Genomic DNA, 26,649 nt, shown 5'->3' on the forward strand with positions numbered 1-26,649 from the left:
AATAAATGAGATCACCTTCCCCTGTTTAAAATTCTTTAGTGGCTCTCCATCACTGCCAGGATAAACTTGAATGCTGTTGCCAGCAGGATCCAGCTCCTGCCCATTGTCTAGTCTCACTTCTGGCCATTTCCTTACCCAAGATGATGAACTTCAGCCACACAGATGAGAACTACATACAGTTCTTAAGCTTTCATGACATTTCTCACCTGCAGCGCTTTGCTTGCTGTTCCATTTCAAGGGTCCCCTCCTGGAGTCCTTCTCTGACCTCCTGCCTGAACCAGAGCCCCCCATGCTGTGTTCTGTAGTGCTCTGTGCAGTCCTCAGTGAACGCTTATCACACTGGACTCCGATTATCTGTCTTCCTCAATAGATCCTAAGTTCCTTGAGGGAAGGGACGGGATCGTCATCATTGTATCCTCCAGACCAAGGACACAGGGCTTTAATAACTGATTATGAATGACTGAATGGTGTAGAGACATTCTAAAGACCTCTTCCCTCAAAAGTTCCATTCAGTGGAAATGTGGAGCTGTATACCCAGAACAGGAGACGTAAAAAAATGCATGTAATACTAAGGTCTTAAGCAAGGTTGCAGCATCTGAATGGGAACAAATTTCCCTGTGTTCTTAGTGCAAGGGGTAGAGGGTGTGTTGCTAACAGTCCAGGGAATGTGGGTGAAACTTTTGAGCTAGGGTATTTAAGTAGACAGGCTTGGAAGGAAAGGAGCTGCGAATCAGCAGAGCACGGGGAAGACAGCGAGTAAATCAGGCTGCCAGAGCTAAGGGGAGGCTTGGTGTCCTGAGAGTGGGACTGGCCATGAAGATTCAAACGTATCTTTCCCTAATTTGGGGGAAATGTCTGTAAATCCCTTTAGAATTTAGGGTTCAAAATAATATGGAGACAGGGGCTGGCCCTGTGGCATAGCAGTTAAGTTCGCACGATCTGCTTTGGAAGCAGCCTGGGTTTTGCTGGTTCGGATGCTGGGTGTGGACCTACTCACTGCTCATCAAGCCATGCTGAGGCGGCATCCCATATAGAAGAGCTACAACTTGACAACTATGATACACAACTATGTACTGAGGCTTTGGGGAGAAAAAAGAAAAAGAGGAATATTGGCAACAGATGCTAGCACAGAGCCAATCTTCCTCAAAAAAAGAAATAATAATAATATGGAGAGGCGGCATTATTCATAATAGGCAAAAAGTGGTGACAACCCAAATGTCCACCTGATGAATGGATAAACATAACGTGGTCTAGCCATACGATGGAATATTATTCAACCATAGAAAGTAACCAAGTACCAGTACATGCTACAGCGTGGATAGATCTTGAAAACAGTATTCTGAGTGAAAGAAGCGAGTCACTAAAGATCACATATTGTAGGATTCCATTGATACGAAATGTCCAGAATAGGCAAATGTATCAAGACAGAAAGTAGATTAGTGGTTGCCAGGGGCTTTGGGGAAGGAGGAATTTAGAGTGGCTGATAATGAGTTCGGAGTTTCTTTTTGGATTGATGAAAATGTTCTAAAATTGATTGTGGTGATGGTTACACAAGTCTGTACATTTACTAAGAAAAACCACTGAAATGTGTACTTTCAGTGGGTGAATTGTATGTGAATTATATCTCAATAAAGCTGTTATAAAATAATAATAATAATAAATGGAGGATAGATGTTTTACTCCAGGTTTGGGACTGCAAATTTTTGAGTCCACAGCAGCCTGTGTTAATTCTGAGGTGGCTCCTCAGAGGAGAGACCTGCTCTGACAAGGATTCCTCATTGCCTGGTGATGTCTCTTGTGTCTCCTGCGTCCTGGACCGCTCGAGGCATTGTTCAGCCATCAGGAGCAAGCAGGGGCTCCGTGACTCTCCGTGAACACTGGCGTCCAGCTAGGATGAGCAGCAGCAGGCAGACCATTAGAGAATGCTCTCTTCCCTCAAGGGTTTGAAGACAGAGAGCTTGGCCATCCGTCCTAAATAACCACTGAATGAACGGTTGTTGTCTGTGAGGTGTCATCAGCCTCAAAGAAGCAATAAATGTTCTCTCCTAGCTCTCTGAAGGAGATCTACTCACGCCATTGTTAGATCTCTCTGCTGCAAGTATTCCTGGGTTGGATTCGGCTTCTCAGTTATCTCCATCTTTGTTTTCCTATCTGTCCTCTCCATTTTCAGGAATCCTTCCCTGAGTCCCCACCCTCCCACTTGCCCAAGGCAAGGTAAGGCGTCACTGCTGGAAGAACCAGTAGGTTCTCGATTACTGGTGCACAACTCAGTTGTAGCATCACCACTCTGTGTTGTCTTTGCCACTTCGCTTCTCTGTTTCCTGCAACACTGCTACACCGTTGAGGGACTCAAGGGCAGGGACTGTCTCTTCTTTGCCATCACCTGGCGCAGCACCTGACACTGTACGCAGTAGGCACTCGGGTATTTATTGGAGAAATAAATGTGTGACTCTTTCTAATCTAAGTACTAACTTTAGGGCAGATAAGGATAGAGTCACTAGATGCAAGATGAATTCTTGAGGGTTGCTCACTCAGATCTCTTATTGGCTAGAGTCTGTCGACACTTGCTGTTCTTTTTCCTTGCCCAGGCTCACTGTTTCCATCAGCAATGTATCGCGTACAAGTTTTGTTCCAGCTTTGAAGGCTGCAGGGTGCTGCTGCCACAAGGGCCATCTTTGGAGTTTGCTTAAGTATTTGTTGTTGAGGGACCAAGTGCAGGTAGAGCAGGGAACTTGGGGAAAAGCAGATTCTCAGACCCCTAGAGTCTGTGACTTGGAGGATTGTGCAAACAGGTGGATTTTTTACTTATAGGTACTTAACCTGGGCTTCTGGAGGTCTGTGAATCCCTGAAAATCAGTGCAGAGATTGTGTGTGCATGCGCGCACACACACATACGCTGTGGATGGAGCAGAATCTACAGCCTTCGTTAGGTTATCAAAGTGAGAGGAGTCTCCTCCTCCCGAAGGTTAAAGACCACTCTGCAGCCGTGTGTTTTCGGAATGCCTATCGTATGATGCAGAGCAGGCAAGGATGACGCCACAGCCCTATCCCATGGGAGTTTGTGATCCACTAAAGGTAAAAAAGTTCGGCCCTAAGCTACTTAAAGCTTGCAAAAGAAAGATCCATGAGGGCTGGGAGGTGGAGTTGTTGGGATTTTGAGGATGAGGACGGTTGAAGTGGTTGAGCCAAGATCAGAGTTCTCTCTTCAGAGTTCTCAAGACAGAAGCCCTCAGGGCCCCCAGTGATTCGGTGGGCCCTGTGGCCCAGATTGGTTATAGTCCACCTCCAGCTCCACTGTGCGCCCCTCCGCTCCCGTGGGATCCTTTCCAAATGGAGAGTCACTGATCATGTGTACTTGTGACAGACAGCAATAATAGCAACTAATACAACTGTTTTAGTGTGGTAATGTTAGCTCCTGGCTTCTTTTCCAGTATCTCGTCTCCATATTATAGATTGAAAATGGACAGCCGTCTGGGGGTGCCAGAGTTTAAATGACTCTCAGTTTTATCCCTCCCCACAGAGAGATGTGTTTTTGCAGTGATTGCAAAAAATAGACACCCAGCGTTAGAGAACACTTTGACAGATGGTACAGTTCTTCAGAAGACACCAACCCGATCTTTCCTAGAACTGCCCTTCAAAAACCCCACCAAACAAGTAAATGGAAATGGCTGCTGAGTGTCTGGAATAAGGAATATGCATGTATTTTCAGCTTTATAACTAACTGAGAGCAAATTACAATGTTGCCCTGATGGGAGGCAGCAGGACAAAAGGCCAAACTATGACTTGAGCTGATTTCCTACAGCTGTTGAACTCCCAGATTGCATCATCTAACTGGGAAGAGCTCGTTACTTAGCCGTAGCGTGCAGCCCAGAGCCTTTCCAGAGAGACGCTAGAGCAGCATCCACGGGCAGCAGGGCAGATGTGACCCTGAGCAAGTGCCTTAACTTGTCTGAGTCTCGGTTCCCTTGACTGTAAAATGCGAATAGAAATAGCTTCCTTGCAGGGGAGTTGTGCATGTTTAGGGAGATAATATGTACCAAGTGCCAGTTTGGAGCTCACCGCCAGGCCCTGTGCTGAGTTGTTTGCAGGAGTCTCATTACCTTCTCATAGCAATCCTGTGAGATAGGTGTAATTTCCAATTTTCTGATAAGGAAAATGGGATTCAGAAAGATGCAGGTAGGAGCTGGGATTCTAACCCAGAGCCATTGCCTTTTTGGCCATATTGCCTCCCTTCACTGGAGTAATTTGAAGCCCAAAGAACGATCAGGTGGGGCCCTGACAACTCATGGAGCAGTGGAATCAGGCCAGCGAATACTGGACTCTGCTTATTGAATATTGACCCTACATCCCATATCCTTTTTTGTCTCTAACTGCCTGAGAGGTTTTTTTTGCCTGCTGACACCAAATATGTGGGGTCTTCTCCAGCACCACTTCTCCAACTCTCTGACACCAACTGGATGTCCTAGGATTCAATTCTGACGCGAACTACTCAGAGTTAGCATCAGGCTCCAAGCGTTTAAGGGCTCAGTCCCACAAGACTGCCTTCCCTTCGGACACCAGTTCCAAGTATTGGGTCCCCAGGTTACCCACACTTCTGTCTGACTGGCCGCAAAGTCAGGGGTTCCCACAACCTCCCCCCAGGTTCCATAATTTGTAGACCAACTCACAGAACTCAAGAAAAGGTTATAGTTACTGTTACAGTTTATTATAAAGGACACAGCTTCAGAACAACCAAATGGAAGAGATGCGGAGGGCAAGGTATGGGGTAAGGAGCACAGAACTTCCATGCCCCCTCTGGGCACCCCACCCTCCCAGCACTTCTGTGTGTTTATCAGCCTGGGCGCTCTCCCCACCCTGCTGTTCAGGGGTTGTATAGAGGTTTCATTGCATAGGCAGGATTGATTAAATCATTGACCACTCGATCCTCAGCCCCTCTTCCCTCCCTGGAGGGGGCGGGGAAGGGAGGCTGAAACTTCTAACCCTGCAATCAAGGCTTGGTCTTTCTGGTGACCATCTCCCCTCCAGAAGCTGTCTAGGGGCTCCCAGGAGTCACCTCATTATCGTAAACTCAGATATGGTTGGAAGGGGCTTGTTAGGAATAACGAAAGTTGCTTCTATCCCTCAGGAAATTCCAAGGGTTTTAGGAGCTCTGTGCCAGGAACTAGGGACAAAGACCAAATATATGTTACCTATTATGCCCCTGCCCTCCCCACAGAGTTCCTAAATTTAAGACCTAGCCGTTGGGCTTCCTCTGCCCCCCCGAGGCCCCTAGGGCTGAGGAGGCCCTGCCACCTGAGGCTGGGAAGGAGCGAGGGGAAGAGCCCGGCAGCCCTGGGCCAGCCTGCCTCTTGGCAGCGCAGGGAGGACCTGTGCTGGTGTGGGGCCTTTTCTTCCCGAAGCACCTTATGCGCTTTATTAGCTCATCTCCTGTGATTTGGAGATGGAGTTAATCTCAGAGTAGCACTAATCTCTTCTTATAAGAGAGGAAACAGAAATCCCGGAGTCCTTGGGGCAGAGGCCCCTCACAGCCCTTCAGAGTGGAGAGGGCCCACATTCCAGCCCTTTCTTCTGTGAAACTGAGCTTTGTAGCATGAGTGACCGGATTCAGAATTTTACCAAGTTCCTTCCCACTTGCGAAGCAGCTACCCTAAAAAAGCTCTGTGTTTCCGTCCACATTCATTCTAGCCACTTTCTAGAGCTGTCGTGAGGAGATCTGGCGGGGCTGGAGCAGTTACATGCAGTCGGTTAGTCCCCTGCAGTCAGCCTGAGCTCTGTGATTCTGTCTTTCAGAGAAGGCAGCTAATTTCAGTCTAGATACTCCCGTCTATCACTGTAACAGTTTAATAGGTGCAGTTACAGCTCGAGTACACCAACAGGCTTTCTGTGAGTAATTGCCGTATTTATACTGCTTTGAATTGATGATAAAGTGCTAAAATAGGTATGAGGTTTCATATGCTGTGATTTTTCTGGGTATTCTATGTTAATCTCTCCCTCTCCCTGTAATTCTAGATTTGTTAGCGAGTTGCTTTCCCAGTATCCAAATAGTTTTAAAACAAAGCTTTCTCTGCTTTTTTTTGACTACCTCCCATGTGCCCATTTCTCACCACCCTCCCGTTTTCTGCTTGCTTGTAAGTTAAACACGAGTCACTTGCATTCCAAAACTCCCCCTTGCCACCGAAGCAGGCAGTCACCTCCACTTTGGCCTCTTCCAGATAAGCAGAGTTCATGCGGCTTGTGACTCGGCACTGCTCGCGGATTTCCTCAGGACCCAGTGCCCTGATGGGCAGAACAGCATGCCCTGGCAGGCTGCCTGGAGAGCCCAGCAGCCAAAGAGAAGTCGAACTTGTTCCACAGAGTAATCCTGCCCTTCATCCAATACAGAAATAGTCCGGGTGGAAGCCCACATCCCGGAGACAGTTCTCACAGGCCTGCCTCGCCTAGCTGCTCAGCTGCACTTTCCCTCTCTGCAGCCGTGGGCCTTGACAGACAGGCTGCTCTGCCCTTCGAGAGCGGAGAGGAGACTGGGTTTGCCTCGACAGGCGGGACCGCAGGCTGTCGTGGAAGAGTGGCCCAGGGGAGCAGTAGCCACTCTAGGCTGCGGGCCCCTCCCTCTCTCGTTCCCTCTCTCTCCCTTTGTGCGTGTGTGTGTTTTTCTGTCCAGCTTATGGAAAGGGGTGCAGCCCTCTTGTAGGAGATCCCAACCAAAGCCTGACCATGGCCCTGCTCTGTAAAAGTGACAGCCCCGAGAGGGAGAGCACACATGGCACAGCATGTGACCGACCCTAGCGAGATGCTGAGTTTCCTGAGCCCTGTGACTTCACTAGGGAGAGAGGAGGCAGGGAGACCCTCAACCAGTCCGTGGCGCAAGGTAGCGGTTGGGGCCGCTTGTTTATAAAACGCCTGCTTGATGCTGGCCAGGCCTGAGCTTTCTTGTTCCTGCATTGCGTGGGCTGAGAAGAACAGCCAGTGTGCCTTGACGCACTAGGCTGGTGGAGAACGAGCTGCTTGAGTCTACTTCCTCCCTCTCTTCAACCAGAGAAAGTCTGCATTTGCATTTTCCAGCATTTATTCCTCCTTCTCTCCTTTCTGTGGGTAGTTACTGAGTGCCTTCTCTAGATAGGAGTTCCTGTGCCAGGTCCACGTGCATGGAGGGATAACCGGAAAACACTGCCTGCTCTCTTGGGCTGCTCTCCTGGGCCACTGGGAGGACCAGCAATCAGCAAATAATCACACAGCTGTATGGTGACTTGCAGATTTTGCCCAGTGCAATGTAGGAAAAGTAGGGAGGTCATGGAGTATGAGGATTAAACACAGGCTCGGGGTGCCTGGGTTCGAATACCAGCCCTGCCATGTGTTTGCCATACGGCTCAGTTTCTCCGTGGTAAAATGGGAATAATAGTGGTCGTGTCCAACTCCTAGACTCATCGTGAGGGATTGCTGAGATAACGCATGGAACATGCTTCTCACTGTGCCTAGCCCACAGGATAAGCACTGCATAAATGTAAGTGATTATTATCATCATAACAGACTTAATTTAGGTCTGGGGGTCAGGGGCGACCTCTCTGAGAGCAGTGTTTAGCCGGCCAAAAACGGAGGCAAAAGTAGAAGGAACAACCTGTAGAAAGGCCCTGGGGCCCACGAGTCCATGCTCTGAGGCCATGAAAGGCCAGCGTGATTGGAGTGGGGGGCAGCAGGCTTGGGCCTGGTGACGCAGGCCATCCAGGCCACGTGTGGATAAGATGGTATTTTATTCTAGATGCGGCATGGAAGGATTGTAGGCCAGTGGGGACCACCATCAGCTTCTCTGCCAGAGGATTATGGGCTTCTAACCTCTGAAAAGTGCTCTTTCTTAGTGAGGAAAGAGAGGCGAGGAAAGGAGGGACACCAGGCTGTGATTGGTGACACCTGTGTTCCTTTCCTAGTTCATTGGGAATCAGGAACCTGGAGGAAGTTAATGCCCTCATTAATGCTTGGGAGGAATCTGCCTGTGACCTCAAGGGGCTTTTCTACTCAAGGGCCTGCCGTGGAAGGGCAGTGGGCATTGTATGCAGGGAGGTGTTGGTGGTGCTTTATTGTACCTTTGTGCTAGTTGGGGCTGTTTCTGTGTTGGTAGCACTTTGGCTAAAGCCAGTGAGACCCCTCACTGTGGTGGCACCAGCTCTCTTTAGAGCCAGCCTGTCATCACCCCTGTGCCATGGGGCTTGCATGGGTGTGCTGACGAAGTCACACTCAGAGCCCAGAGGACGCTCGCATTCTTGGCAGAAGGGTCTCCTAGCTGCTCCTGGCTTTGAACGTTCGTTGCTGCTTTGCAGAGTACAGTCTGCTCACCTCGATTCTGGGTCACACTCCTCTCCCCTCCCATCCTATCCCAGGCTGCCCAGAACGGGCAGTGTCAACTCTAGGCTGGCCTAAAGGTCACTTTGCCAGTGTAGTTTCTTGAATACATCTATTGGAGTTTGCATTTTCTTGAAAGTCAGGAAAAAAACAGCCCCTTGTTTGGCTCAGAGCAGGGGCCAGAAGCCCTCTTTCACAGTTAATGACAGTAAATACATGGGTAGCTTATAAAGGATCAGCCAGATGCTAGAGCCATCTGATGCCCCAGACCTGGTGTGATATTTTCATCTCGTCCCCTCCAGATCTCTTCTCTCCCTTCCTCCACAGCCTGGAGATTTATGACATGACTGTGTGTACCTACAGTGGCGTTGGAAATTTATAAAGCCACAGTGCCTAGTTGTGGGGCTAACACCCGGTCAAGCGGTCATAATAGAGTGTTAGTGGCATTCTGTCGTGGGGAGGAAGAAGGGCTGGCATTGCCAGAAACAGATCTTGATTGACGAGGGCATTACTGAGGGAAGACAGCTAACAAAGGGGCACTGGAAGGGCCAAAGTGACCCTAGTGTTCGAGTAATAGAAGAGCCAGAAAATCATTCCAAGCACATCCAGCACAGGAAGGCGGCAGGGAGATCTGGTGGGGACTGCTGAGTGTGGTCAGTAGTGGAACTTCGTCATGGGGATAAAGCAGGGCCACTGTCCATGGGCTGCTTCTGTATGGAGGGGAGGCGGCATCTTTTCTCTGGCTCTCCCCACTCACCCTGCAGTTGACAGATGAGAACACGGAGTGGGGTGTGAGTGAAGAGAGGAATGCATATGACCGAACAAGGGGGGAGGGTCCTGACAGCCCAGAAGCAATCTGGCATTTGTAGGGTGCATCCTCCTTGTAGTGTTTAAGGGAGGGGGACAACAGGGAGTTAACGTCGGACTTAGTAGCATAACATTTAAATGCACAGTCCTCCAAGACAGAGACTCGAGTGAGCCCATTCAGATCCTCTCCCCACTGTTTACTCAGCTCTCTGGCCTTGGGCAAATGGCTTAGCCTCTCTGAGCCTTCATTTGCTGTCTGTAAAATGGGAATAAAAATCATAATATTTACCTTGAGGAATTATTGGGTGGATTCATTATGATAATTCTAGTGAAGAGCTTAGAAAAGTGCCTGGCACATAGTAAGCTCTTAGCAAAAGTTAACTAATATTATTATTTTATTATTATCATTATTATTGCAGTGTGCCAGCCATTTGTATTACTCGATTTCGTATGTGTGATCTCAGTATTCACAGCATCTCAACAGAGTCATTAATAAACAACCCCGTTTTTGATGAGGAACCTGAGACTCTGAGCGGTGGAGTGATTTGTCCTGTCACCCAGCCAGATATAGAGAGAGCTATCAGAACTCCGGTCACTCTGGTGTCAAAGCCCATGCATGTTTTAAAATATTTTTCTGCAGACTGGCTTGTTTTGGCTGAGCCCTCAGAACGAGCCATGCCTACAGCCAGGCGCTGCTGTTGAGGCTTGTTAAAAGGGCAGAGAAAGGGAAAAAACAGGCAGGCATTATGCTGTGGGCGTTGCCTAGGTTATCTCGATTATTCCTCACAGCTGTCTAAGAGGGTAGGTGTTAATCCATCACATAGTCAGATGAGCTGAAGTTAGCGTCAGGATTCGAACTCATGTCTCCCTGACAGCAAGACTTGGGTGTTCCTCTGCTTGCCAACTGGCTTTCCACTTAGATCGTTCGGATAATAGCTCCTCTCTTAGCCTGTGCTAAGATCTCCTTAAATGCGCACCACCGGGGTGTGGGGTGGGCACTGTTCTCTGTGTACACAGAGGAGGTAGTGGAGCCACCGGTGCCCAGGCTCTTCTAGCCAGCAAGTCACTTCTGCTTCTGACCTCAGTGCTCTGCTGCCCCCTAGGCCTTTCATATTCCATTGAGCTGGGGGTGCTGCAGTGTGATCCTCAAAAGGAGATAGACTTTAGATATACCGTTGGCACTGGACCCAAAAGGAGGGCTTTTCACTCTTCCCCAGAGGCCAGTCCTCTTCAAGACAATTGGGATTTCATGCTGGAGGGAGTTTCCTTCTCTCTCTGAGTTCCCAGCATCCCTCTGGCCTTGAAACGTAGCCTGCCTGAGACTTAGCTCTTGGACGGATGAAAGAGAAGGAGAATGGTCCTTTAGGTGTATTTTCAGCCTCCAGAAAAGTCGACAAAAATTGTTCAGTAGTTGAGACCTGTCTGGTGGGGGGCATTTTAGAGCACTTGCCAGGACCAATTAAAGTTTTTTAAAGTACTGAAGTGCCGAGTTGTCATATCTAAATGTAGAAAGTAAAAAATAAACAAGTCAGAGTTTGTTTTGGAGGAAGTATCGATTTGTTGCTAGAAAGGAAACCGAGGAGGAACCGAGTCCTGGTGCGAACGAGCAGAGGCGAAGCCTGACCCGGGCCAACTGCGGAAGGACTTCTGGCCAAGACACTGGTGCTGAGAGGTGGTGCTTGGGATCCAGGAATGACAACTTGTTTGAACATTTCAGAAAATCAGACACATAGCACGGCAGGAGGTGCTTCTTCCTGGGTTTCTAAGCTCCTGCGGGGCACTGTCCATTTCCCTAGTGGCGCTCCTGCCAAGTGCCACAGGCGTCTCTCGGGAGCCGGGGCCAGCGGCGGCTGCTCTCCCGGGGAAGTCGGGGGGAGGAATGCCAGGTCTCAGCCACGGGGACTGCCTCATGGCTGACCTTGGTGCCATCTAGCCTTCTAATGTCACCAAAATAGTTTGAGGAAGATCACGCCTGAAAGCTCTGTAAAGGAGCTTATCTGCCCTGTGGGTGCTCAGTAAATATTTATTGAAAGAAAGAATAAGGTCTCTTTGCTTTTCTTTTCACTGTTTTTTAATGTTTTCATGAAAGTGGTGCATGGCCATGTTAAAATTTAAATAATGCATATGATCTTGCTTACATATAAAAAGCGGCAGTTTTAATACTTTTGGGAAATGCTTTGTTCCTAAAGCATCTGGTATCTATTTTTCCTTGTGTATCACCCCTCTGATTTTATTGAATCATAGAATTTCAGAGTCAGAGACCTTAGAGGCCTGGGCCATCTTCTCGAGTGGCAGTTCTGCAAGCATGCTGCCCTGAGCAGCAGCATCAGGATCACCCAGGAGTGTGTGGGAAATGCAGATTCTTGGGCCCCACCTCCAACCAACAGAATCAGAAACTCGACAGGCAGAGCCCTGGAACCTGTATTATAAGAAGACTTCTGGGGGATTCTGATGCCTGCCCAATTTTGAGAATTGGTGATTTAGAAGACAGTAGTAAAAGAACGCAGGTTGTAGAGTCAGATGGGGTTCAGATGGCAACTCGCTAGCTCTGTGACCTTGTGCGTGTTACTTTACCTCTTAGCCTCTACATTCCCATCTGTGAAATGGGATTAGTAATAACCTCTCTGAAGGGGCTATTGTGAGAACTAGCGTAAAAATGCAAGGTAAGCACTTCGCATTATGTGCTGCACACGCAGTAGGCATTCAATAAATGGCTTATTATGGTTGTTGTTATTAGCTGTCTTCCTGCACCACGTATGAATCTTTTCAGACAGCTCCCAGACAGATGACTGTCCGGTGAGAAGGGAATTCAAAAGCTCTGGCCCATTGCAACGAATGACAGCTGTAGCTGTTCATAGTTATTTTATGTACTGAGAGAATATTTGCCTTCCTGTAATTTCCATTCTTAGTCGTGGCTCTGTTCTCTAGAGTCATTGGAACAAGACTGCTCTACATGGCAGTTGTTTAGGTATTTGAAGATAGTGACCTGGGCCATTCTGGACTTTCTCTTGTTCTGTTCCCAAAGATAACTCAAACATAGAAGATATTTGAAACCAGTAGGGCTTTTTTAAAAGAGAAAGACAAAAGGCCTGTAGCCAAGACTCAGCTTTGATAGCAGGTCTGGAGATTTCCGATATCTAGAGATGCCTCAGAGTAGACGGTCGAAGCTTTCTGAGGTGAACTCATGGGCATGAAATAGACAGCGTGGTTTGCGGTGACTGTTGGTGAGGACTTTGCTTTCTGCTGGCAGCATGAGCCAGAGTCCCCCCTGGCGGGTTTCTGGGTGGGTCCGTGGGTCCCAGGATGCGCGCCCCTGGGAATCCAGCATCTCTGCCTGGGACCTGCTCCAGGACCCCAGCCCTTTTCCTGCTCTGGTCTTGGCGAGCTGCATGTGCTGTCAGGCGTCCTGGTTCTCACCTGTGTTGCTCGCCCTCTATTTCACCAGCAGCCTTCGTAGTGTTTGCGGTTTGCTCTAAGGTTTTTGTTTTTATTTAATTGATGTCTAATTAGTAGTTGTGAAAAACTGTAGTAGCCAAGTAAATGACACCTTTTCTGAATTATGCCGTGGTGTTGTGTAGGGCAGCAGCGGAATTGCTATTTTAAAATGGGATCTCGTAAAATAAACATGCGTCCAGATTACAGGAAATACTAAGTTGATGATTAATTGATGCTCGGGAGCTGGCCTTGTACTTTCAAATGCTTCCATTTTTGTGATCATCCATCTGGTGAGGTGTCAGCAGGCCCACACCTCTGATCATTCTCAGATAGCTCTTGGCTTTGTCTGCCCTTTGTTTTCTGCCCTCAGATGCCGGGGCAGGTGGTCATTAGAAGACAATGCCAAGGACTCCCCTGTCCATGCTAAAGGTCGAGGTTGCAGGAAGATGGTAGATGGCCTGAGGCCAAGAGGGTCTTCTGCAGTTCAGAGAGTGCCTCCCCCGCTGGGCCCAGGAACTGCGAGCATTGCTGCCTTATCCAGGACTTTTTAAGCTCCTGCGTTTGTACCATTGTTTTCTTTTTGTATTAGAGAAGGGTGATACTCAGGTAAAGGGTAGAGCACATAGGAAATGTTATTTTTTCAACCTAGGGGTGAGGACTGAGCCTGCTGACACGTACCCAGGGCTTGCCAGAATGTGGGTCAGTTCACTTGGAAGTGTGCGATACGTTTTACCTGAGGTGTGAAATAGAAAGTTGAAGTATGTCTGAGAACTGTTTAGAAACGTCATTGAGAACAAAGAGACCGTTGTAAAATTACTAGCTAGGGATGGTGAACAGGGTCCATCCCCGACCTCTGACCTTTGGGGGTTGACAGCGGTAGGGGCTGGACCATCTCAAAAGCTACCTAGAATGCTGAGGGCCAGTGGACTTCACACAAGTGTGGTGTTTTGGGGCCAGCCTGGTGGCGTAGCAGTTAAGTTCACACGTTCTGCTTCAGCGGCCCAGGGTTTGCAGGTTTGGATCCCGGGCATGGACTGACAAACTGCTTGTCAAGCCATGCTGTGGCAGAGTCCCATATAAAGTAGAGGAAGATGGGCACAGATGTTAGCCTAGGGCCATTCTTCCTCAGCAAAAAAAAAAGGGAGGATTGCATCAGATGTTAGCTCAGGGCTAATCTTGCTCACCAAAAAAAAAAAGAAAAAAAAAAGGTGTGGTGTTTCTGCTGAGGAGGAAGACTGTGGTCTGGGCCCAGCCTGGTGGATAAATATCAAGCATCTTCCAGAACAGTGTGGAGGCAGAAGAGTGGCAAAGGCCCTGGACTCAGGCCAGTCTCCCTCTTATCAGCTGTGTGATTTGGGGCAAGGACTTCACCTTTCTGAACCTTACTTTTCGTCTGTGTTCTCTCTCCATCCAGTAGCTCCTACCATAAGGGGTTGAGGATTTGAGTGCATCATCATTCAGTAATAAATGAGTGAGTGGCGGATGGGTGCGGGAAAGCACCCAGCTCAGTGCACAGCGTAGTGACCGCTCGGGAAGCGGTAACTCCAAGAGGGAGGGCAGTGGGAAGGTAACTCCAAGAGGGAGGGCGGTGGGAAGGTCATCCCTGAGCAGGGTGCCCCTGGGGCCTCGGGTGTGGAAAGTGTCTGACCTTCTTGGGCCAAGTGCAGTGATGGCAGCTTCTCTGTAGTGAGGCGTTGCATGGGAGGGGGTCCTTGGGGCTGGCCCATTAACCCCCTTTTCTCTGGGGTGAAAGGCCTGCATGCGATTAACTGCTTTTAAGCCAGGGAATTAATGACTTTTGCTTCAATGTTTTTCAAAGTTCACCTGCCACCAGTCTGAGGCCCCAGAAACAGGCTGACTGCTTTCATCTCGCCTGATGGGTGTCTCTCCAGAGGTGGCAGTGACAGTGACAACTGACGTTGAGACACTTGGCTCTCAGGAGCCTACTGATTGACTGCCGGGCCTGCTCCTCTCTCCACCGCCTTCACTGCCTTTGTTCAGTGCTGGCTCCAGGATGCTTCCTCAGTGCCCCTTCAGCTAGCCAGAGTTGCTCGAAACCAGTCTTCAGAAGGGACCCGGGGTGGGTTTGGCCATGAGATCCCATCTGTGTTTTCACAGTGACTTCACTGTCCTTTTGACCTGTGGTCTAAGGGGTGCAGCGGTGGCCTTTCCTTCCCTGAGAGAGGGGGATTGGGGTTGGTGACAGTGCGTGGAATCCCCCACAGGCTGAGCAGTCCTCTCTCTGCCGAGGGCTGGAGTGAAGGGTGGAGGGAGTCAGTCTCTCACTCGATACTTTATATTCTTCTAGATTATTTAATTGAATTTTAGTATTGTTTTTTTTCCTTACATAACACTGTACTCCAGATAAGTTCCAGAAGAATCACAAAGTTAAATGTAAAAAAAAAAATTATAAAAGAAAAGAAGGAAGAAATAAAGAATATCTGATCTAGGAATAGGAAAAGTACAAAATGAGAAGAACCACTCCTGTAGGAAAATGAACAAGAATGTGAATAGAAAATTCACAAAGTAAGAAATACACACTGCCAAGAATCTGTTAAACTTAGTAGCTATCCAAAAAACATAATTGTGGGTTATTTCTAACAGTGAAAACTTGGAAAACCCTAAATGATTAACAGTAGGATTATTTTTAAAGTTATATACTTTGATGTCTTTAAAATCATGTTGTAAAATAATAAGACTATTTAATGATTAGAGTAAGTTTACAACATACTTTGTAAGTAAAAAGGGTGGGTTAAAACAATATTATCTCCATTTTGTTAAAAAATTAAAATTCAAGAATATACATCAAAATATGGACAAAGTTGTCTTTGGCTGATGTACTTCTACATTATTTTAACTTTAAAAAAAACAAATATTTTTAAATTTTTAAGTGAAAAAGAAAATGGGGGCAAGTGGCTTGAAGCATCTAGGAAAACACGAGTGCTTAGCCCCGCTCCTCTCGCACGGTGGGTGCCTCGTGGAATCTCCCCTCCTTCCCTTGAGTCCAGTCCCTCCTTGTTCGGTGCTCTCCACTTCCGGCTCCTAAGACGCCTGCTTCTTTCTCCTCAGGACTGAGCACTGAAGGCATCTACCGGGTCAGCGGGAACAAGTCGGAGATGGAGAGTCTGCAGAGACAGTTTGACCAAGGTAAGGCCACAGCGCTGCCGAGCATCGGAGCCCGGAGCCGATCAAGGCAGACGCGGCCACCGGACTGCCAGTGGAGCCCCGGGAGGGAGCTGCAGTTTGGCTCAGTGGGGGCCCCCGGGGGTGCTCCTACCACACACCACCCCAAAGCCAAGAGGTGTTGGCTTGGTGACTGAGAAAGAGACAGCATTTGGCCCCAATTGGCCTTGCCTCCATGGTCACAGTGCTGCAGAGGAGAGGGGACCAGGCCTGTCAGCAAACGGAAGCATCATCCCTGCCAAGCCTGCGTTGCTGGGCTGCCCCCCACATCACTGTCCACAAACCCTGTTCCAGCTCACCCTGGCATGTGCCTCGCTCACTGCTGCAGGGGTACTTGCGGACACATGATATAGAAGTTGGGTTGAAATGACAGTTCTATTTTGCCAGGGTCCCAGGAGTACCCTCAGCCAGGACTACCCTCCTCACAGAGTCCCTGCACAAGAGAAACACAGCGAGGGGGCGTTTTGTGATGAGCTGAGCCTTGGGACCCAGACTCCCAGAGCTAAACTCTGGTGAGTTAGACTAGCTCTCAGCGGGGACGCCCATCTCCTAAGCTGGTCTGCTCTGAGAGGCCTAGAGTCAGACGACCAGGTCTGTTTCACCCCAGCCCAGCAGCCAGACTCCTGCCTCTTAGAACTGAGCAGAGTGTGGAGGAGAAGTCACACCCACCGTGCCAGAAGCAAATGAGCCAGAGCAATAAAAGTTCTCCGCTGTCACTGGCCAGAGAGGACGGTGAGCTGAGGTAGGGTGGAGCTCACATGTGGCTGGGCCTGAGGAGACCAGGCCGGGCTCAGAAGCCAGGCAGCCTGTGCGGGCCTGCAGGACAAAGCAGCTTCCAGTGCGCAGCTGGAGGCCGTAGTGCTCTGCAGCACCACATCAGTCTCTGCTAGCCGGCAGTGGAGGGGAGACACACGGGAGAAGGGAAACACCTGTTAATCTGGCGGATAGGAAGCAGGAGGTCAAAACGAGGTTATCGCCACACACTCGGGTACGCACTTGTATACACGCAAGGGTCTGTAACACAGTTTATACCTCCCAAATGGTGACAGCTCCTGTCTGTCAGTAGATGATTTCTTACAAATCAGGAATGCAATAAAGTACATAAAGGAAAATTAGAGACCAAAGGCAGTGGTGTCATAAGCTGAGAGGGGCCCGAGGGAGAATAGTGAGTCTGTTTGCCCTCCCTCCATGAGGGTCGGGGAGGGAGGCGGCCGTCCAGACTGATGGCGACATTTTTGTAACCCGCCATGGAAAGTGAGCTGGCCTTTTAAGAACGCCCCCTGCTTCTTTTCCTGATGGACAGAGTGTGAGGAAAAGGGAGCAGCACATCCAAGCCAGGCATGGGGACTTGGGTGACACAGAAAATTGGAGGGCAGCTCCTTTACACAGAGGGTGACCTTGGATGGAGGCGGTGGGGGCAGCTTCTGTCTGGATCTCGGAACTTTTTTAGCAGTGCCCCGAGATGCCACCTCCTGTCCAGTCTGAGATCATCCTGAGTCCCTGCCCAGGCTCCAGGCCAGCCCTGGGAAGTTTCTCTGACTTCCCCCCAGCACTGAATTTTCCTTTTGCTCCTGCCCGGCTCAGATTGGTCTGGTCTCACTCTCCCGACTTCCTTTCAGACCACAACCTGGACTTGGCAGAGAAAGACTTCACAGTGAACACGGTGGCGGGGGCCATGAAGAGCTTCTTCTCAGAGCTGCCGGACCCCCTGGTCCCATACAACATGCAGATTGATCTGGTGGAGGCGCACAGTGAGTACTGGTCCCCCAGCCGGGCGCATGGGCCCACAGCACCCCATGCCGGCTCTCTTGGGCGAGTTGAGGGAGACGAGGTGCAGCCCCACAAGAATGGGTCCTGCCCCCAGGGAGCGGCCTCTCTGGCTCTTGGAGCTGAGATTCAAGGGACATGAGGAAAGAGAACTAACCAGATGACACCAAAGGGGCGTGCACGTTAAGCCCCTGCTTTGTGGACCAGAGGTACTTCTCTGAGGGTTCTAGCAAGAGAGTCGAAGCTTCCTCCAGAACCCCATGAGTGAAGAGCCTGGTTTGGTGTCAGACTTGGATCAAGTCCCTGCTCCTTTGCTGTTCATGGTGTAAGCGTGGCCACTGGAACCTTCCCCAACCCCTCGGTTCCCGAGTTCCTGCCCTGCCTCCTGTGTGTGGGATGCGGTTAGGAGCGATCTGGAGGCGAGGCTGTGAGCCCTGTGAAGTGGTCGGGATTACTTCCCTGTCCCCTCCCCTCACCCACCTCTTCTCTCATCTCTCACATAAGGAAGTCACCGTGTGGTCTGGAGCAGGTGGCCTCTAGAGGGACAGGGACAGCTCCACAGGCCCTGACCACGTGACCACTTGGGGCTGCAGCAACTTAGCGCCTTTGTGTGCCATCCCGCCTCCCTCGACAGCTGTTTCCGCCCTGGCCGGCCTCTCCAGAGGCATCTGTCCCCCGATTGGGAGCCTCCCCGCTGGGCAGTCTCTCCTGGCCTTTGGGTGGTGCTGCAGAGGCCTGACGCCCGAGCTTCCCACCGTGTGGCACTCTCTCCGGCGAGCTGCAGGCAGCCTCCCTGCTTTGCGCCTCTGGTGGCCAGGATCCCCGGAAGCAGCCGTTGCTGTGCAGCTGCAGAGGGGAGTGTCTTTCCCAGCGACCAGGGGGGTGCGGGAGAGGAAAAGGAGCTGTGCTCCTTGGACCACAGGACGTTAGTCTCATCTTGTCACTGCCCAACTCAGAAGAGGGAGATTTAAGCAAACACAACTCACTCACAAGGCTGATGGTGTGGGCAGAACTTGGGGGAGCTCCCAGATCAGCGGAGCTTTAAGACTCAGTGCTTCGGGAGATGGAGGTGCTGGTGGAAGCCGCCCCGGACCTGAGGAGGAGCCCGTCAGAACCTGCTGCTGCCGGGCCACAGGCCCCGGCGTCACTTCTGCACGGTGTTTTTGCCCCCACCCGGAGGCCACCTTTGCCTTATGTTATCCATACCTTCTTGGCGGATTGAAGTCATTCACAGCCGCTAATCTTATCCAAGACCACCAGGGATGGGGCGGAAGCACAGAATTCGGGGACTGTCACTGGGTTGCCTGGCCTTCTTTCCCCTCTGCCTTCTCAAGACAGGAGTCAGAGTTTCCCCAGATGAGTCAGGGGTGGAGACAGGTGCCAGCTTCTGCTCTCATTCTGCCATCCAGAGACAGAGGTCCTCCCTGCCATCACTGCTCCAGCAGCTCCAGGCTGGCCCAGATATGACACACAGAGGAACCCTCCATCTGGAGCCGCTTTCTTTCCCCCTAAGCTTGTCTCTGGGCGGAAGGTAGGAAGAGAAAGTGTGGGCTGGTACCCAGCTTGCAGGAAGCCTGAGGATTCCTGACTGCATTTGTCTTGACTTGGCGCCACCTAGAGGCTGGTAGAGTCCTGGCACCCGTCAGCATCCCATTGTTTCTGCGGGAACTGCTGACATAGCATCCTCTTGGTTTTTGGAGGGGTGGGGGGCGGGGGGGGGGGGGGGGGAGGTGTTATTGATAGGGAATCGCTGCCCTTCCTATGGCAGCTTCCCCGGCTCCCACTGCTGAGGAAGGGAGCTTCTTGCTGCCCCTGCAGCCTGGAAAAGGGTGGAGATTTTCAGCTTCCTCTTCCCATTGTGTGTTTCCTGTGCCCCGAGCCACTCAGCTGGGGCTCCGTTGTCTTGAACCTGGTAGTCGTGGGGAGTGTATCTCACTGACAGCAAGGCAGTTGAGTGACAAGTGGGGCCGTGTATGTGGTGGGGTGGGTTTCACTGAGCCAGAGACACCAACCCGGCAGTGCCCAAGTTAGTGTTGAGGGACACGATGGAAGGAAGAGTCTCAAGCCCTGAAGTAGCTCTTCCCAGCCGGGCTGGGTTTCCATGGCAACATCAACTTGACCAGCTCTTTCCACTTAGTACCTAAGAGCTGTTGTGTCTGTGTCTGTTCAGGGCTTGGAAATGGTTTCAGATCCCATCACAACAAATATCAAGGTCACTATCAAATTGTCTTGTTAGCTCCAGAATTTCACAATGTTGAACATTACTGAAAACGTGCCCGCAAAGAGAATTTTTGTGGTTATACCTCAGTTGTCTTCCTACACGTTCAAGGTGACGTGTGGAGATTGAGAAATGAATAACAGCAGCAGCCTTAGCCTGCTAGGGAGTGGCAAGCTGGGGCTTGACCTTCTGTGCTGAGACATTGTGCCTGCCCTCCCCGGGTGCAGTGAAGTTATCTGCAGACAGAAAGAAGCAGGCTGAGCTAGAAGTGCAGAACACACAGTGAGCAGGGACATAGCGAGGGGGCTTCATGGGAGGGGTGGCACCTGAGCAGTGGTGTCGGGTAGGGCCAGGATTTCAGGAGGCAGAGGAAAAGGCTTTGAATTCCCACTGCTGTCTTGTCCTCACACCTCAGCCCGGCCTTCAAGAGGTATTGTCAATGATTCTTTTTTTTTTTTTTGGTGAGAAAGATCAGCCCTGAGCTAACATCCATGCCAACCCTCCTCTTTTTGCTGAGGAAAACCAGCCCTGAGCTAACATCTATTGCCAATCCTCCTCCTTTTTTTCTCCCCAAAGCCCCAGTAGATAGTTGTATGCCATAGTTGCACATCCTTCTAGTTGCTGTATGTGGGACGCGGCCTCAGCATGGCCGGAGAAGCGGTGCGTCGCTGTGCGCCCGGGATCCGAACCCGGGCCGCCAGTAGCGGAGCGTGCGCACTTAACCGCTAAGCCATGGGGCCAGCCCCATTGTCAATGATTCTTGCCCCACCTCTTCTCCTTTCCCTCTCACCACACCCCATGACCCCACCACCACCTTTCTGGAATCCCTCTGGTGCGTCCAGGCCCTGTCCTGTGTCTTTGTGCTGGAAGGGGTCCTAGAGCTGGCTCTGTCGCGTCCAGAGATCTGAGCCTCAGGACCTTTGGCTCTGGGGCCTTGTCAGCCTCCGGAACTGCGTGTAGAGTTCCGTGTGTGCATGTAGTCTACGGAGAGGAGCAGTGGCTTTCTTCAGACTGTCAGGGGTGTGTGACCCAGAGTGGTTCAGGAGCCAGCTTAGCGTCCCACCCTTCCCTTCACATGGGAGACAGCTCAGGGCTCGAGGTCACAATGCCGGCCCTGCAAGGGCCCCGGGAGCCCAGGCCTGCGGCTTAGCAGGCTCCTCACATGCTGCCTTGTGACGCTGCTGGTTCTGGGATCCCGCTTCCTCTTGTCTGTCCAGATAGCTGCTCAAGGACCCTGTGTGGGAAGGGGACAGAGAGTGCAGTCCATGCCTCAGTCTGGTGGGGTAGGAGACATTGGGCAGGTCACTGTAAGGTCGTGCCTCCAGGAGAGGGCCCCCGGGATCTTCTGTCCTGGGCCCAGCAGAGTGAGGCCCCGGCCTCGGAGTCGTTGTCCCTGAGGGAGAGGTGGGGATTGCCTGCCTGCACACGTCCCCAAGGGGTGTGACCCCGAGCCGGTGTTTCCTTGTCTGGTGCTGCAGGTGGGTGTGTGAGGTGGTCGAAGGCCATCAGGGGTTTTCCCAGGGCACTGAGTCGGGCAGCAGCAGACCCAAGCCTAGAGCCCGGCTGACGGCCTGGGTGCTAACGATGGCAGCAGAGGGGCACAGCCAGGGCAGGAACGGTGTTTGAGATCAGGGTCCCTGAGACCAATTTGTGTGACCTTGGAGCTGTGTTCTGACTTCTTTGACCCTTGGTTTATCTGTAGACCGTGAAGGGTGTGGCGAGCTAGTCTCTACAGTCCCCCGTGGCCTCTGGCTGTCTCCTCCTCTTCCCTCTGAGTTCTTGGGGTCTCGGTTCAAATTGCCTGGTCTGTGTCCCCACTTCGTCTTGGTTCCACTGGCCTGAGAAGGCCTCTCCTGACCCTGTCTTGAGGTCTCAGTTGACTGACACCTAAGTTCAAAAGTGTGGTGTGTTCACTGGGGAGGTCCGAGCCCTAAGAGGCCCTCCCCCTTTTGAAGAGGATTAGTAACATTGGAGAGGGCTCTGTAGCGTGGTGGAGGGCAGGGGAGCCAGAGCAGGTGTGCGGAGCAGCGGGCAGCCTGGTGCCCACTCCACCTTCCCCTCACCACCTGTGTCCACGGGGTTGCCTCTTGATCGGGTTTCTCAGCCAGCATGTGGGATGAGCCCGGCCCCACCTGCACTCAGGTGTGTGGCAGGGGCTGCACAGACAGCGACTGTGAGGCTGGCTCACCAACGTTCCGGCCCTGTCCACAGGGGAGAAATCAGTGTCGTGGCTCCCGTGGAGAGGCTGCCGGTTTGAGCCTGAGAAGGTCCCCCAGCACGGGTGGGGCTTTGCTTGCTTGAAGGAGGAGGTGAACAAGGTTGAGTCAGAAGGACGTCAGCAAGATGGGCCTTGTTTCCATGTGACAGACGCAGGGCCAGGCTCTGCACTGAGGCTTCCTGTTGCTCTCCTTGGTAGCCTCCCTCCTCCTCTTGCCAACTCTGGATGCTCTTCAGCACTCAGGAGCAGCTGTGCCACGCAGCCAGTGGGAGGAAGGGAGAGAAGGCACGAGGACGTGGCCCGTCTAGGTCCTTGTTAGGCACCTCTTGGATGTGCTAGGTGGGGTGGGAGGCTGGCGTTCCTGAGGATGGTCCATGAATGACTGTTGCACAGGCCCGGTACTCCCTCCCCTGCCCCACCGTCCACCCCAGGGAAGAGGGAGCGGAAGCAGCCATCCTTGTTGCTCAGCGGACAGGAAGGAGAGAGGGCATCCCGGGCGACAGTGGGCTTGCCAGCCCCGTTTCCTGCCTCCACCAGGAGGACGGCTGAGCCGAGGGCGGCTCCTGTGTGAAGGTGCTGCCGCTCGGGAGCCTAATTTAAAACAAACACAGCTGTGTTTGCGTCGTGCGGGCACCTAGGAGAGATCTGTGTGCGCTCGCATCTGGAAGGGGCACGGTTGGTGTATTAAGTGAGCCTCTGAGCTGTGCACATGCTTCTCGTACAGTCGCTCCTCCGCCCAGAGAGCGGGTTACTTTCTTTAGGTCAACTTTGTATTGAAACTTAACAGTAAAAGGTTTTGAAACTGAAGGCCGGAGAGAAAGTATGCCCTTGAGGTTAAACCCTTAAAATAAATCTCGGATTCAGAGAAATGAAGCTGATAATGGCCCCACATAATTCGTTCCTGTGGTTTTTTAAGTCATTTTCTGACAGACAGATGTTACCAAAACACTGGTTTTATCAAGTCAAAAAAATCGCCGGGTTTCATGCTGATTAACCTTCTAGTGAAAGCTCTCGACAGCTCTGTCCCTGCCCATCCTTGCAGCCTCCCCTTCCGCTGGGTCCCTGCAAGTCAGACTAGCTCCCAGGCGCATACTGTGTCTGCTGTGAGCGCCTCATTTCCCAGTGTGGCGGCACTGCGTGAGGGAGGCGCTGTCAGCAGCCCCTTTACAGACACGGAGACTGACACTCAGATGTGTCACTTCCCCAAGGTCGCTGACACAGCTGGCTGGTGTCACAGACAGGATTCGTACCCAAGACCATGTGGATCGGGTTTTGGCTCTGGACCACCACACAGCCCTTGCCCCTAGCTGAGCCCTCGCCGTACCTCCCCTGCCACGTGCGCTCTGTCTGTGCTTCCAAGCCTAGCTCGAGCAGGCTCCCCTCGTGCATCCCCAGACTGACCCTCTGGGCACGTCGCCTACTGCAGAGGTCCATAACTTGGACGCCACAGACTTCCTAGAAGACGTGGGTTGGGGGAGTCTGTGACCCTCCAGGAATCGTTGGCAGACTTGTACACGGACGGCATGTCTGTGGGGAGGGGGCCCAGAGCTTTCTTCCATCCCCAGGAGCCCGTGCCCTGAAACCAGTTAGGAACCATCGTATTTTTTGTTTGTTTGTTTTTTTGTGAGGAGGACTGGCCCTGAGCTGACATCTGTTGCCAATCTTCCTCTTTTTGCTTGAGAAAGCAAATCTTCCTCTATTTTGTATGTGGGACACCGCCACAGCATAGTTTGATGAGGGGTGTGTAGGTCCATGTCCAGGATCTAAACCCACAAACCCCGGGCCACCAAAGCAGAGTGTGCGAACTTAACCACGATGCTACTGGGCCAGCCCCGAACCATTGTATTTCTTAACGAGCCCCTGTCCACCCACCCCCATGGCCGTCAATTGTGGCATAGCTGCCATCTCATCATGGGACCTCCTGTGGTTTTTTGAGCCCTGGACTCCTAGAGATCGCCTTCAGTTCCAACAAGTAGCCATAGGGAAACTTTCCACGCTTGGGGAAATCTCTCTTGGCCAGCTTATTCCAGGTGGGCTCTGAACCATTTCTGCCTCACTGGCCCAGTCCCGCTCTCCCAGCCAAGGTGGGCCAGGCCTACTTAGGGAAGGGGAGCCAGGACCCCAGAGAGCACAATGGTCCCTGCTCAGACCCCGCAGCCAGTTGAGCAGGGTTTGATTCCCAGCTCTGCAACCTCTCTGGGCTTCAGAGTCCTTATTCTTGAGGTGGGGCAGTGACAGCCCCTGCCTCATAGTTGGTGAGGACCACCGGAACCAGGCCTGGCCTAGGGTAAGCATTTCGTCGGGGTGAGCTTGTTCTCGCTCTCCCAGTCCATTAGGATGCCATGGTGGGCGAAGTGGGGGCAGAGGTGCGTGGTCCCTTTGATGAACTGCTTAAGAATTCCCCCACTGTTTCCGTCAGCCCCTCCAGTAGGGAGATGTGGGGAGGGTCCCTGGGACTCTAGGAAAAGGACAGAGCCCTGGTCTTGTGACAGACTCCCTCCCTAGACAGTCTGTTGGCGTGGCTGGGTGGCAGCGTGCACCCGTCTGGTCAGGAAGCAGGCCGCTTTCTGCATTGGGATGCGTGTCTCCAGGGGCCACGGGATGAGCAGAGAAGGGTGTTCTTTATGGTGGAGTCCCCCTGGACCGTGGAGGCTCGGGTGGTGGGGCCAGGAAGCCCCAGGCGCACAGTACTCCCCTTCAGCAGGGGCCTGGGACCCAGAGGTAGGCCTGGCCCCTGGGCCCGTGCCACTGCCAGGTGTGCCAGCCTTGGGTACAGGCTTTGCGGGAAGGAATGAGGTTGGCCTTGTCCAAGAGCCCAGGGCTGCCCTCCAAGAAGGTCCAACACAGAGCGCACCCTCGGGGCCGCCAGCCCACTGCTTTCACCAACTGCCTGGCACCCGGATCTCCGTTGAGCCCCAGGACACCCACCAGCCACGGCCATGAACATCTTTGGTTTTCTCTTTTCTCAGAAATCAACGACCGGGAGCAGAAGTTACACGCCCTGAAGGAGGTACTCAAGAAATTCCCAAAGGAAAACCACGAGGTCTTCAAATACGTCATCTCGCACCTCAACAAGTACGTGGGGGGCCTTGCTCTTGGATCTCCTCTTGACATCGCCTGTCAGGCCAGGGGGCAGTGGAATGAGGCAGCGAGCTCAGCCTGGCCACTGGCGTCCCCAGCCTGCCAGGGCTGCTGTCTGCCTCCTCGGTGGGGCACGTCTGGCTCACCGAGGTGTCTCCTCAGGCTTCCGTCCCACTTCCGTCCCAGAGAGGCCCATGTGGCCCCAGTCATGCCCAGAGTCCTCTCCAGTGTTCCCAGAGGTTTGTTTTCAGGCAAACCTATTCCTCTCTTGGCAAAGTGGTGTTTTAAGGAGCTCTGACTGGGGAGAGGACAGCCCTCTCTCTGCACAGCCAGAGCATTGTCACCCGCTTTGGTGGACTGGGTGAGAGTCCTCCAGGCAGGCCGTCCCCCCACAGGGCTTGTGGGAAGGCCTCCCGTGAGCCCGGGCCTGAGAGCCACTCCTCAGGAGCTGCCACGTGGAGGCACTGGAGCAGAGGACGGGGCCCCGGGGGGCTCAGGCCTCGCCTGGCAGGCCAGGGCCACGGAGAGCTGTGCTTGGGCCTTCTGTTTTCAGGCTCTGGGTCGGCAGGCGGGGAGAGCAGCCGGGGTGACCGGGACTGTGCGCACACCAGGGGCGGTACAGGGGCCCGGCTGGCATAGAGCCTCGGCCAGGGCCTGCTGGCCCGCGGAGCTCTGACTGTGCGTTTGCTGTCGCCCACAGAGTCAGCCACAACAACAAGGTGAACCTCATGACCAGTGAGAACCTCTCCATCTGCTTCTGGCCCACCCTGATGCGGCCCGACTTCAGCACCATGGATGCGCTCACGGCCACGCGCACCTACCAGACCATCATCGAGCTCTTCATCCAGCAGTGCCCCTTCTTCTTCTACAACCGGCCCATCTCCGAGCCCCCTGGCGCCGCGCCTGGCTCCCCCTCTGCCGGCGCCTCCACCGGCCCCTTCCTCACCTCCACGCCTGTCGCCAGTCAGCCGTCGCCCCCCCAGTCACCTCCACCCACCCCCCAGTCCCCGATGCAGCCACTGCTCCCCTCCCAGCTTCAAGCCGAACACACGCTGTGAGCCACCGAGGCCTGGGGCAAAAGGAGACTCGGTCTTCTCTCTGAGGGGGTGGCATTTGGCCGTGAACAAAACCAGGTCCCCTGGGGCAGGGCTGGGGAATGTCCCTTCTCCCCTGTCGCCTCCTCAAGACCTCAGCGGTGGCACCAGCCAGTGGCCCACCGTAGGCTGGGCTGTCAGGTGCCCGGATCCGGCTGCTGCAGACCTGGGGCTGGCTGCAGGCAGCGGCCAGGAGGCCCTGCCCTTCACCTGGGACCCCCTGAGGACTGAACTGGCCAGGCAGCGACCCCAGTGGCCCTCCCCCACCCGCCCCCATCTGCGCACACCAGCCTCGGGGCGTCCGCCCGCCGCTTGGACAGAGCCCTGGCCTCTGCCGGGGCAGGAGGAGGTGCCACGGTGCCGGCCACCCCAGGGCAGGGCTGGCCACCCCTGAGGAGAACACTGCCCGTCCGTCTGTCTGTCTCTCCCCATCTTCCGTATTTGCACCCCCACCGCCAGTTGCGGGGTGCAGCCTGTCTGGTAACCTCCTTGGGAACACGTCGGCCACGGCT

The 26,649-nt window shown here is 52.7% G+C and overlaps 1 protein-coding gene across 1 annotated transcript in view; it reads left to right on the forward strand.

Moving 5' to 3' along the window:
* Positions 1-26,164, forward strand: part of ARHGAP35 (Rho GTPase activating protein 35) — a 112,797-nt gene extending 86,633 nt beyond the window's left edge. The window contains exons 4-7 of the mRNA XM_058529683.1: positions 15,646-15,723; positions 17,379-17,510; positions 24,932-25,037; positions 25,744-26,164. Coding sequence (XP_058385666.1) covers positions 15,646-15,723; positions 17,379-17,510; positions 24,932-25,037; positions 25,744-26,101 — 674 coding nt within the window. The 3' untranslated portion in view covers positions 26,102-26,164. The remainder of the gene's footprint in view (positions 1-15,645; positions 15,724-17,378; positions 17,511-24,931; positions 25,038-25,743) is intronic.
* The last annotated feature ends 485 nt before the right edge of the window (positions 26,165-26,649 follow it).

Source organism: Diceros bicornis, chromosome 34 (genome assembly GCF_020826845.1).
Source record: "Diceros bicornis minor isolate mBicDic1 chromosome 34, mDicBic1.mat.cur, whole genome shotgun sequence".
NCBI classification, from domain to species: Eukaryota; Metazoa; Chordata; class Mammalia; order Perissodactyla; family Rhinocerotidae; genus Diceros; species Diceros bicornis.